The sequence below is a fragment of the Barbatula barbatula genome (assembly GCF_947034865.1).
Source record: "Barbatula barbatula genome assembly, chromosome: 19".
NCBI classification, from domain to species: Eukaryota; Metazoa; Chordata; class Actinopteri; order Cypriniformes; family Nemacheilidae; genus Barbatula; species Barbatula barbatula.
Window position 1 is genome coordinate 16,334,277 of NC_136782.1, and position 13,938 is coordinate 16,348,214.

At 40.6% G+C, this 13,938-nt stretch overlaps 1 protein-coding gene across 15 annotated transcripts in view; it reads right to left on the reverse strand.

The window, feature by feature from the left end:
* msi2b (musashi RNA-binding protein 2b) overlaps positions 1 to 13,938 on the reverse strand; it is a 213,085-nt gene that overhangs the window by 198,003 nt on the left and 1,144 nt on the right. For all 15 annotated transcript variants that reach the window (XM_079481925.1, XM_079481932.1, XM_079481926.1 and 12 more), the window contains exons 4-5: positions 13,578 to 13,662; positions 9,142 to 9,183 (exon numbers count right to left, since the gene is read on the reverse strand). In XM_079481925.1, the coding sequence (XP_079338051.1) occupies positions 9,142 to 9,183; positions 13,578 to 13,662 (127 nt within the window). The remainder of the gene's footprint in view (positions 1 to 9,141; positions 9,184 to 13,577; positions 13,663 to 13,938) is intronic.

Below are 13,938 nucleotides of genomic sequence, written 5' to 3' on the forward strand. Positions count from 1 at the left end.
TCAGATTTATCATGCGGTAGCAAAGGCTCCAGCTAACCAGAGAGGGCGGGGAGGAGGCGTCGCCTCTGAGGGGGGGTGTCCGTCACTAGTCACATTCGGAGCCAGTGAAAAATGCCAAGGCCTGACAGAAGCGCACACACAACGGACAAATGGATGCGCCTGTTACGCCGGCCTACCACAAAGACACGGACTGGATGAACATTTTTGAACCTTTGGAGACCCGCATTCTGTCTTCTGGCGTCTGGGAGAAAAGATTGCTCTGTCTGGCCAAAGGACACCAAATTTAAACATTTCTGAGCCCTGTGATTTTTCAACTTAATCTCACAGGAATTCTTATTATTTTACAAGTCGGCCAACATGTATGAATTTGTACGATCTTCTTTCGCACAATGGACATTAGGTTTAGGGGAGGGGCTTCAGTATTGCTTTTTTCTAATAATCGTACGTTTTTGTACAATTCACAATGGACGAATTTATACGAATAAGCCACTCGCAATATAGTTACGAATTATCGTGAGATCAGGTTGGGTTTTACGGGCTAGTCCCAGTTTGTGTACAACATATGGGACCAATCTTACAACGAATTCGTTACGATTTCACAAGGTGGAAAATTCTTAACTTTTTGAACGATCCATAACATAGTAATTCATATAAATCGCCACCCTATAAAATATATTTATAATTCCTGTGGGATTACCCTGGTGGAACACAAAAAAGAGAAGAGGACACCAAAAAGTGCCAACAAGACTTGCCTGTAGTCAAGGAATCCTGTATATGTGTATATTGATTTGCACAAAATTGTTCAAAATACACAGAATAAATCTTAATCGACCAATAAATTAAATCAATAAATGCAAGATTATGACTACACAAGCTTTGCCCATTGGGAGCACACAAACCCAGCGACAAAAAGCATATTAGCCTGTACATCTTACTTTAAATGCAGTTAATAAATGAAAAGCTACATGGCACCAGCTGTATATGAACTTGGTGCTAATGACGATAGGAAATATATGACTATAAAATGCAACATAATACCGTGATAATACTAAATATATATAACAGTCACAAGCCTAGTGCCAATCAAAGGTCCTTGCACGGGTGAACTTAAAACAAGGAGAAATACGAAAGGAAAACATATCAGCTACCTGGTCAGATAAGTGGCCGAGGCGTGTGGAGGAGAAGAGTTGAGTACTGCAATAAGGTAAAGGACAATCACGGTACAAGGACACACACGCGGCGGGTCAGAGGAGCCTCAACAGGCCCGGCAGCAGTGGGCTGATTGCACAGACCGTTCATTTCACAAACACGCAGAGAGAGAGGGACGCAGCGTGCACAGCTTCCATCCAGTCAGAAACGTCAATATCCGACACATCAAAGCAACGCGGAGGGAAAAATATGTTTGACTGCGGCCTGAGCATCAAGGTCAAAAGCGTTTACAAAGTAGATGCTTTTGAACGCAATAAAAGGCTGTTAGAACTGATAGCGATTGAATACCAGTCGCAACGCTGCGAATCACCTACGCTTCAAGTTCGCGCGAGGTCTCTGAGATAGATAAAGAGGAAAAAAGAAGGTGAGAGCCGGCAGCACAGTGTTGGGCTGTCAGAGGGTGGAGTGTGTGGGCCGAAAGCCTCGACGTTACAGTAGTACCGTGCATAGGACACGGCAGGTAACCACAGCATCAAAGAGTGGCACGCCACAGCGTCGACTTGGCGGATTTGGAAGCTTGTCTGCTCCTACAAGAGTTCTGACAGACCTGGCAGCCTTCCACTCTGGGAGAACCGTAAATGAAAGCTCCAGGATGCTCCGTACAGAGTTTGTCACACGCGTAATAACCTGTCTGCAGCGTTGACATGCTTCCAGTCCTGACAGCCTGAGGCAAAGTCAAAGGTGGCCTGAAGTAATGCTTATTTTGCCCAAGACTTTTATCAAACTTGAATAAAATGGGCTGAGAATGCAAACACAACGAACATTACTGTGCATGAAATGTGCGTATGAAAATTCAATACACCAGAATGGGCGAACCATTCAGAATCACAGCTCCGTTATCATCCTAATATTAACATCTGAAAAGACAAACATGTATAATGTAAATATGGTTCAAATCCATTTGCTTACAAAAAACTAAATGCATTAAAAAAACATGTGGATTTGTAGGAAGCATTATTATTAAGTATTACTAAGCATTGTTAGTTTGTGTTAGCTAATGCATTAAGTAATGTTAAGAAATACAAGCTTATTGTAAAGAGACAATGTAAGATGTTGTAATCTTGGCCGAACCAAACCAAAACCTTTGTCGAAGTTTACAATAAATCTTAAAAGTATAACATATCTGTAACAAACTTTGGTCAGTGTTACACGACATGTTCAAGACGATTATTGTTTCAGTCTTACTGAAATGAAATTAGCGAATATCGACGTACATACTGATGCATTAACTGATGCATGCAGACTCTCCCCTGAAACTGGATAACAAAAGTGGCCACCGCACACGCACTTGGCCATCTCAGCTGACCGCCAATGATCAGATCACCTCAGACAGATGTTAATACCAGGTGTAAATGGTGCTTCATTTGAGAACCAACCAATGACAAAGGATATCACAAATAATTTCATATATGTAAGTGCAAGTTCAACGCTGGCGTTGGAAAGGGTCAAGTAAAACATTTGGTCCGGTTCACACTGTGTCTTTAGCTGGGAGGCAAAACACAACACCCTCTGTGTTATTGCTGTTCTTTCCACTCAGTTAATGTCACACAGAAATCTTTTTCTTTGAAAAATCTTTGCCTTTGTGGAACTTGCACACCGCCACAGTGCAATACAGAAGCTACACTGAAAACAACATTTTGAGTTAACTTTCCTTCGGTTACAAAAGACAAAGCGATCTGCCATTGATTGGGGTTTGTTTCTGAAAGGCCGTGTGTATCGGTTTACTTCTGAATAGGTAGCGAGTATGAACAAATGAAACAGGAGGAATGACAAAGACAAAATAAATAGGTTCAAGGTCAAAGTTCAAGCAGGCTGGGGTGTACATTTCCATAAATGTGCCAATTATAGTGATGAGAATCAATATGTGAGTAGGTTAGTCCAAGGGATAGTTTACACCAACTCCCATGTTGTTTCTAAACCTGAACACTTTTTTGGGAGACTAACGTTCTTCCAATTTTCTAAATGCTAAAAATTAATTTCAATTTTGGTTGAACCATACCTTTCAGTCCATATTTTCACTTTCAGTTTGGGCAGACAAAATCTTCCTTTCCGTCAGCACAGGTCTGATGTAACGAAGATCAGCCCCAGACACTTAGACTCAAACATGCAAGTGCAGAATGCATCTTGACCCCTTTCTCTGTCTATTCTCACTTGTTTTGGCTCGGCGTGAGACGTGTTGTCATACTCTCTGGAACAGGATTCAATTAGATCCCTCACATCCTGCTAATCAAAACAAATCAAAGGAAAAGCACCAACGCGCCATGTTCTGCGAGCCATGCTAATTGAGAGATGTGTCTTTTGAGAATGAAAGTCTGTGAGAGGCAATTGGGGGGGTTCGGAGAATGAGTGCGGTGAGTGTTGAGATCTTAAAGGGGTTTTGTCACTGGCTATGTCCAGAAAACCTTGTTTCCTTTTCTTTCCTGCATGCTTGCTCTCCTCATTAGTGTCACTCAACAGTAGTTAGCGGTGGGCAGGCCAGAGCGGTTCCGAGCTCTCCTCTAGTTTTCAAACGTGTGTTGTGGTCTGAGTCACCCGCCGATTCAAGGGCCAACACGGGTGCCCTTAAAGATTCCACTGAGAGAGGAAAGGCAAAATTGGCGTATTCGATTTGTCATGTGACTACTTATATAAACATGTACCGCATTACACTATTGAATCCCAGAGCATCAATAGACAAGTGTCTGCGATTATGTACAGTAAATGTTGGTTTTCATTGTCTCTCTTAAGGGGATAGTTCACCTCAGATTAAAATTCTGTCACCATTTACTCAGCCTCTTGTCATTTTAAACCTCTATGACTTTCGTTTATCTGCAGAACAGAAGATATTTTGAAGAATGTTGGTAGTTGAACAACAGCAATACCCATTGATTTGCATTGGTTTTGCATTGGGTACCGCCGTTGTTTAGTTACCCACTTTCTTCAAAATATTTTCTGTGCGTTCTGCAGAAAAAAGGAGGTCATACAGGTTTAAAATGACAAGAGGGCGTGTAAATGATGACAGAGCTTTAATTTTTTGGGGGAATTATCCCCTTTATCTACAAGCTTTTTTTCTCCTACATATTTTAACATTGAAACGTCTCATCACTGAACTTCCAGGCAATGTTTACATCAAGTCGCTCCGACCTGCAACAGATTTAACCAAGACCCTGTTATCAAATCTGTTTCCTCAGCCCACGAGGATGAAAAAAACACCTGTTAGAAATTCAAACGAGTCAAAAGGCTGTTTCACCAAGCTGTCAGGGCTGTGGTGGCGGAAATAAAAGAACCTAGTAGGACTGAGCCGAGATTTTTAATTGCCGTTGAGCGTTTGGAGTCAATGGGCAGTCTTTTCTACCCAGGAGCGAGAAAACGTCCGCTGTGGGCTGGGCACTTCACGTGGCACAACCTTTTTGGACTTCATTAAAAACTTGGCATGGAGTTTTCACACTGCCGCGTGCAATCTCTCGCCACAGGAAGTGACAGCTTTGCCGTTTCTCAGTCCGCTAGGTGCAAATATTTTACACACTTCAAAAAACCGACAAGGAGAACGAGCACAAAAAAAACATACACTGGTAAACACCCCCGCTTACTGCCAGTCCTGTGCACTAGTGATGCACAGGTCGGGGTTTTTTCCAACCCGCGGGTCCCGCTTTTATGAAATGTTTTGGCCCGCCCTGCTCCACAGTATCCATTTTTACAACCAGCCCCTCTCCGCGACCATTAAATAGACATACTAGGCATTGTAATGTAAATGAATACAAGCTTTATTTCAGCCAAACAGTGCTTGGAAACAGCCATAAGATTACATCGCCCTACAAACTGGCCACAACATACGCTTCCATAGAAACCAGTATGGTCACATTAATAAAAGACAGGATAATGATAAAACAATATCAACATTTACAAAGCAGCGTTTGTATTCATCTGTATAGAAGAACTATAAAAACCTCTTCTACATACTACTCGCGGTAATATTTTGAAACGTGTCATACTTTTTCTAAGACCTTAAATATGTCATGACATGCTGGAAGTGCCCGTTTGGTGGCTCTCGTGTTTGTATATTTTTGCACATCATGAAGCCGAAATTGCTGCAGCAACTATTTCTGAGAACAGGTCGCAAACTTTAGATTTAGCACCTTGACCTTCTTTCCTTTTAATGATGTAAATTCCCGACCTTAATTTCTCCCGCACATCATCTTCCATCTTCAGTTTTTTATATCGCCGTTTGTTTAGTTGTTGTGGCTGGCGGCAGGAGCTGCTTGGCGCATTCGTGATGTGAAACCAAAGGTTTACGTTGCAAGTTACGTTGCTACATTGGCCTACGTATCGTAACCTTATCAAAGACCCTAATAAACTTTGAAAATATATATTGCCAGATATTTAATATAGGCCATAGAGAATTGCACTGTTTTTTTATGATGTTTTTAATGACCCGCCCCGAAAATAAAGTGACAATTTATTTACCCGCCCCCAACACGTCTCGCGCATCACTACTGTGCATGGCGTCTGCTGAAAGAGCGGAATTGGGGATGTAGCTTTTGCTCATGCATTGTTTTGACAGCACTTACGCAACTAAATGCCAGGACATCTACACTCTGGCTGGTTTGTGTATTGTGCTTTTGGAGCTGAAGGGTCCCATTATGCTGTGTGCTGGGCCTTTTGACTCCAGTTTCACCCCACCCTCGCCTCCTTCCCCGCCCTCTAGTATTGCTGTACTTCAAGCATAGCTCCCATTTTTGTAGATAATGTCACTCATTAGCCTGATTATAGCCAGTGGCTTGGCACTGATTGGTGAGACTCCTGCGAAATCACGTTTAAGGACCCGAAGGTGGCTGCTTTGAGCTCTGAATGCAAACTCATTATACGGTGTTCTAACAGTGTTTTGAACTAGTGTCAGCAGAAATGACACAATAATCTTTTAATGGCAGAAAAAACAGAGGCTTCTAGCCAGAGGCAGTGAATGAAAGCCCATGAGGCATAAACAGGTTGTAACTTCCATAGTCAAGAGACACAAGCACGGACCAATTCAACTAACCTCTCAGATTTCCAAAAAAGGGAGAAAAGATTTTGGACTATGTTGGGCAAGACTCTTTGATCTTTGACTATTTTATTTAAGCGTTACAAGGTAAAAACAGCTACTCTCGTCGAGTTGAAGTTACTTTGAATGAAGTTATTGGGAACACTTTACAATAAGGTTCCATTTGTCAATGTTAGTATTAGTTAAACAAACAATGAATGAACAATATAATATTTATTTTATTAGTTGTGTTCATTTCAACATATATTTTTTCAAAACAAAACCTGTATCTGTTAACATTAGTTCATTCACAAACTAACAATGAATAGTTGTGTTTGTATATTAACTAATATTATCAAATGAATGAATAAACACTGTACAATATATAGTTCATTGTTAGCTTATGTTAGCTAATGCAAATGATATGATGAACGGAATCATAAAGTGTTAGCAGCTTTATAATACTTTTAGTAAGGTATTACACAAAAAATAACAACGCCAAAAAAGTTTTCAATCTCACTTTAGTCGTAAACTGTATGACCTTCTTTCTTCAGTGGAACACATAAGCTTGGATATTCCACTGAACTTTCCAATAGAAAAGCACGGCTGGAATGTGATAAGGGCAAGTAAATAAAGGCCAATTTATCACGTAAAAATAACAAAGCAAGGATCTAAAGTATGAAACCAATAGGGCTGTTCAACGTTTAATTGTGATCTCATCCAGAATAAAGGTTTGTGGTTACATAATATATGTCTGTGCACTGTGCATATTCATTTTGTATTTATAAACACAAACACAAACATGTAGTTAAATTAAACATAAATATTAACATATACATGCGGATATTTATGTGTACATGTATCTGTTTATAAATACAAAATAAATTATTTTGTAAACACAAACTTGTATTCTGGATGCGGATAAATCGCAAATAATCGTTGAACTGCCCTACAACGCACTATACGTTACTATAAAGTGTTACCACCACGTTAGATGCAACAATGTGACATTTCCTCTAATCTGCGAACATATTTCAGGACATAAATTGTATGGAAATAAATTATTCTAGAACGCAATGCCTCATCCACAAACGTCTCAAAGATAAATACTCCCCCACTAAATTAGCAACTGGCAGCGGTGCGAGTTTCAACATGATCAATGGGAAGGGACAAGAATCAGCGCAAAACAAATGGGCCATCACATAAAGATGATCTTCCATCGCCTTACTGCACCTAGAGGCTTGTTAAAACCACAGCACTGCAGCTGGTGAAGCATCGGTAACTTGATTGGAAGGATTATGCAGCCGTGGGCTTGATGAAAATAACGTTTCTCGGAGGGCGATATCCGACCTGCAAAAAAAATCCATTCCCTTCCAAAAGTGGCTTCAGTCCCTCTATCAATTAAAATCTTGTCGGGACATGCAGAGCCGTGTTGGGGGAAAGTAGTGCGAAACAACAAGTCCAATAACAAATATGGCAAAAAAGCAATCTCGACCTACGGCTGTGGTAAAACTTCCGCGGTGTTAAACACAATCATCACAAAAAACAAATCCACCTCTCCTTTCTGCTGCTTTTGTTGGGAGATAAAAAGCCTTCCAGCCTTGCACGGTGAGCACAGTGGGGCTATTCAGCTTTATTTTGTGTGTACTTTACCATTTTTCAGTGTATTTTTATTCTTCAATCTAACCGAAGAATCACAAGACAATGAATCTAAATACTCACTTCTACCAAGTTCCCACAAAACATTATCGCTTGTCATTAGAGTAATAATAATGTATTTGCATTAAAGGCATTTTTCGCATATCCACAGGGTTGTAGTCTAACTGCTACTGGAGCCTGCTGGTATTAATACTCCTATTCATCCCTTGCTCAACCCGAGCCAAGAAACAGCATTAGGCCTGGGGCCCTGCGGCCAACATTTGGACCGACCTCGCTGGCATGTGTATGTGCGTGAGAGCGAGAAAAACAGCACACCATTTCTCCTCCAATGAGTCGCCGCTCTGGACAGAGCGAAAGTTCTTTATATCAATTAGCCAGACAAGTGTGCAATGGACACCTGTCACCATACGGACCATCCTCCCCAGCTTCGCACGGGCCAGAGGTTCCCATTCTGCCCTGATCTAGTACCATCTGCTTGCTAAAACCCCCTATCCTGCATCGCCCCTAGAAAACACTTGCGCTGATCTTAGGTCAGTTTACAAGTTCTCACCTTTCCTCTCTAGATCAAAAGGGGGTAAAAGTGTTGGTGGCCCGTAGCGGAGCCAGGGGGGGACGTCCCAGCTCCACCCGAGAGGCCAAGCAAGCGGCTGTGCGGCAGACACAGAATCTGGGGCACAGACCATCTGGATGACATGGCAGTCTGAAGTGAAGAGGCAAGAGGAGGTTCGATGCCAACACAGGACATCAGGCCGTGAAACACATGCACGCACAAATGTGCAAAGAAGCATTCTTGTCGAGACACGATTTTAATGCTCTGGATTTCACAGCTGAGGGCAACATTTTCTCCTCTTTTTATCTTTTCCGTAAAAAAAAAGATACGCTAATGATCTTACTTTTAAGCAGCGAAGCTTACAAAAAAGTTAATTAGTACCCATCCTCCTCTCCCCCCGAAAAACCTCAACCTTTACACTCAACAATCCAGCAACAATGTAATATTTTCTCAACGCAACTACTTAAGGTTCAACGATTGTGATAGTCGTATAGCTCCCATTAACAAAACCTCAATTTACCACATCTGACCATTAAACACGGTCTCTCCTTGGACAAGGCACCGTAAGCCCGGAAAACCAACAGCCAGACATTAACTTAACATCGCAGTTTAAACTCCAGTTCAACTTCACCCAAAACGTTTACTCTCTCACGCTGTTAACAAAGCAGACGTGCAAATGTAAAGAAGAGAGGGAAAGCAGGGAGAGCAAAAAGCAAACAGCTCTTACCTTGGGTTGAGCGCGTCTTGGAAAGGCAACTTTAGGATCAATCTAAATGAAACAAAGAAAAGAGAGAAATATGAGAAAACCGAGGCGTAACCTGAAGGGGAAAATTACAAAATATTAGAAAACGCCGGGGATGTGCCGCGACTACTCGATAACCTTCGTGGAAATTATAGTATTAATCATGATGCAATGCTCAGTGTCTCATGTGTAATCTCGCAGGGTTATTACACGCTGGTTGCATGAGGCCTGTGTATGACAAAATCGAATAAAACCTTACACAGGTTATAGCATAATCACTCCATTACAACATAAATAAACAGGTGGCATCGTATGATACACCGGAGATAATTCAAAGACTCGTTTCTGGCCTCCGGGGAGGTCAGGCCGACAAGATGGAAGATGTTTTAGTAAGTGCTGTAGATTTGTGAAGAATCAAGACGGGGCATTAGATCAATATACGCACAACCTCTTTTTCCCCGGAGGGATAATCATTATTATGGGTGACTTTTTTACTCCACTTCACTGTGAATGAAGGGTTACGCCTTTAGCCACGATGCCCTTTTGCCGTGCTGTAATCTTTCTTGGTTTATTGGCTTGATAAGTCTATATTTCATTGTACTACAAACATGGTGACTTCACACAAACATCGACTGAGAAACAACATTAAATACAACCCATGATCAAGGGCATTTGAATTTACATAAAGTGCTTCTATGATTCATCCTGGGAACGTAAGAGACTCCCTGTAGAATCAATTAACAACACAAATGTGTCAATTGTTATCTAGTTATTTGTCTTTTATCTGTCACTGTATTAAAAATGCTAATTATAGATGCTTCTGATGCTAAAATATATGCAGAGAAAAATTTTAGTTTTTAAAATATGAAAAATAAGACTGATTTCCACTAACTAGCCTGTTATAAAACAAAACTTAACTATTATTACGGTCACAGAGAATAACTGCTTTTACAAAAAAAATTGTTTCATAATTTTCTTATGTTGTTTTACATAATACAAGAGGCGTAGGTTCTTGGTTGACCTGCCGATGAGCAAGATATTTGCTTTGGTCATTTAAACATTCATAGACTGAAACAACACCCCTCTTTTTCACACACGGGCCAAAAGCTCGGGCGGCCAAAGCACTAGAAGCACGGCAGATAATCATGCATGCGAGGATAAAAACGGTTCAAAGACTTGCTTTCCACAGATGCTTGCTTCTGCACTCTCATTAAATGGAAAAATAACTCGGGGGAAAAAGATCCATTAGTGCTATATCGCTCTTGAATATACCGTGCGTCTGAATGCTTTGCCACTTCATATAAACGCTACGAAAGAGCAAAGCAGAATCGTGAGATGTGACAGCACGCGAGAAGTAATAAACATGTTTACGTGAAATATGAGGGGGGTCTCGTGGTAAATTAATTTGACCCGAGTCGAATTGCAATATGTATCGACTTAAAAAAAAACCTTTCTGGTGGGAAATTATGCTGTTGTGTTATACTTTAATTCATCCAGAAAAGTGTTTAATCTAAAACAGATTGCTTTTAGAGAAACCGGCAACAGTCTTTCAGTTGTCAATACACAATGCAATTCTCACCCCGAGCTTTCAGATTTGCAGATTACACAGCTTTTAATCAAAAGTGTGTCATGAATATCTCTCTACGTGTTTTCTCTGGTCCATTTGCACTCTTCAAAAGTGACAAATGATTAGAAAGGAAATTACAAAGCGGGGAAAAAAAACCTGAAAATGCAATAAATTTGTGCGCCTCTAAACGTAAAGATGCTTATTAAAATCATCAAAATGATGATTTCAGAAAGCTGAAAAAAGGAAAACTCAAACATTTGTAAGCCTGAACTTAAACATGCATTTAACATACGACAGCTTAAAAACATAAAAATCGACATATGCTTGGGTATTACGATTATGCAAATCACAAATGCCCACAAAAAGAAAGAATGGAAAATGCAGCCGATTGGATGAAGGACTAAAGAAAACAGGTGGGAAAGAAAGAATGTGCGAGTCTTGATCTCTTTAAAAGCAGCAATGTTTGAAAAGCTGTTTCTGTTACAGGACATCAAGCTTTCTTGACAAGCAAGCTTTCGACAGCAAGGGCAATTTGAAGTTGTTTTCACACCTCCACGCCACCGCATAGAACCCGACTCCCTCGCAGCTCAGATGGAGCTACCGCACCAGACTTCACCTTCACCAATGAGGTCACGCCTCAGTGAAAGTCACGCATCTGCCCCCCTTCGACCCTGATGATGACATCACTACTCTGAGCTCAGTAATCCCTGCTTTAGATATAGCCGCTACTGTCCTCATGATCTCAATCTCTCTCAATCCCGGGCATGTCGCTGCTATGCTAGCTTTTCTTTTTTTCTCCAGCCATTCAAGAGCCTTTGAAACGTCAAACCTTGACCCGCTTTTTACTTACAATACTAGCGTTACCCATGCTTGCACTCATTATGTAATCTCAGCGGCCCACTTTTGATGTCCGAGATGCACATTTTTGGACTAGTGCAATACAATGTACTCTTTTCTTCGATCAGATAAGTCAATGACAAAATGGAGCAGAGAGATAATGAATAGCACACCTGTACGTGTGCAGATTTAGATCATCGATCCGTGACAGGTTGTTCACCTGCGGTTCTAAATGATGACTTGAAATTATGAGATGGAATTAAGTAAATGATAAACAGTAATCTACCTGCAACAGTTTAACAGGTTAATCCGGTGACCAAATTAGTCATGATCTATAGAGCAACTTAAACCACATAACCTCAATTTGGTGGTGTCTTTTTACATCTTCACGTGTAAACCTAATTCCATGAAAATATTCAAACTAAATTTCGTTTTAAAATAAATCCTCCGTTCGGGCAGAGTTTCATGTTGTTTATTTTGTATTCTTTTCCAAATTCTTTGACATTGCTAATTTGTTGTAGTCGTTTCGACACCTCTTTGAAATGTTCTACGTTTAACAAAGCACTTTCGCAACAAAGTTTCCCAACAAATTACCTACTCAACTAGGAACAGAGAAATAATTCTACTGCGCATCTTATCGCAGAAATACACATTACATGTTTTTTTTAAATGGAGGGCTTTGGGACTATTAAATATGCAGTGTTCTGGGAGAAGAATTAGCCACAAACGCATAGAAGTGTTTCTCTGGGAATGTCTTGAAATAAAAAAGATTCTCTTGATAGTAACTGGAATCCACACTGCCTCCGTTAAAATGACTCAGTGAAGGCTGTGTTTGTCCACACCCTATCCCAAATAAAAGCCTCTTTCATTCTGGACTCCCACAGGTAACTAACAGCGGCTTCTACAAACAGTAAAGATTAGAGATTTAAATATGGAAAATAAATACAATTCAGACCTTATTAGGCTTATTGATAAGGTGCCTCCTTATGTCGGGATTCAAAGAAATCGAAATTAATTTCACGTGCGATTTATGTAAGTGAGCAGCAATAAGCAGGCCACTTATTTCTGGTCGATGTGACTATAAATCTCTCTAAGAAACATTTATATTTTTTGTTAAAAGAGAAAACTTTCAATTCACAATATTATGACAAATAATTTAGCAGATGATAATTCTACCACTAAATCGAATTGTTTAAGAAAAATCTGATACTCCTCAACACAATGATTTCTCTCTCTTTAAACTTTAGATTACTTGCAAAAAAAGTAATAATCTACAAAACTCCAATACGTATTTGTTTTAGGCACCTTTTAAAATAAAGCAAATGCTCCAAGTGAAAAAAACAACAAACAAAGACATTTTTACTTAATGTGTTTAATTTAAATAGAAAAAATACTGTGTGCTATTTCTCAAATTTAAGAAATAACATGACTGTATAATAATGATAACATTCAAGATCATACCTCAAGCGCAATCTCTAAACACAAACCTGAATGACAAAATCCTTAAACAACTCAAAACACAAACTGACAATAAAGAAATATGTCTGGTGAAATTAGTTCACCATATAAATAAATCCCATGAACAGATTTATTCCGCCAGTTTTATAATAAACCATTGTGCAGCCTTGCCCCGAGCAATTTCGCATACAACCACCTGCAATAGTCCCGAATTAATGTGCACAGTACTGCGTCATACCCTGCAAGTCTTATGTCACCAAAAGCCTTCATTAAGCGCAGCTGACGTCACCATCGTCCTCCCCAGCAGCAGGTCCCGTCCTTACCCCCGGCCTCAACAGGATTGAACCCACGGCTTTCTATTGCGGCACGGGGGTAAGACGGGAGTCATTACCCGGGTACTTGCGTCAGGTGCCCTGCTGTCGCGCGCGCACTTCAATGACAAACGCCACGGAGCCTCGGCCAGAGAAGAGATGCGATTGAGACTGCGCGTCTCATCTCCACTAAATGTCACACACAAGCACGTTTAAACAGCATTTCACCAAATATACGGCGAACTTACCGTCTTTGAGTCTAATTCGTGGTGAGGTTGAGCTAAGACCTTATCTACACTGGCCGCATCCGCAAACGTAACGAAGCCAAATCCCCTGCAAAACAAACAAACATCGGACATAGATTAGGACAGCGATGGGTACCGCGCTTGTTTGACGGGCAAACTTAGTGAAGACTGCGATGTCTGTTATTAAACGCTACAAGAACTTGGTTGACTAAACATTTCATGTGATCTATTAGATTTGTCACAACGCGTCACCTTAGACGCGCGGTCTTGTCAAGGGCACTTAAGGTGAGAAAAACAAAACACGTGCAATGGTGTTAAAAACAACATTAGGCTTTTTATTAATGATGCCAAATCAATGTCAAGC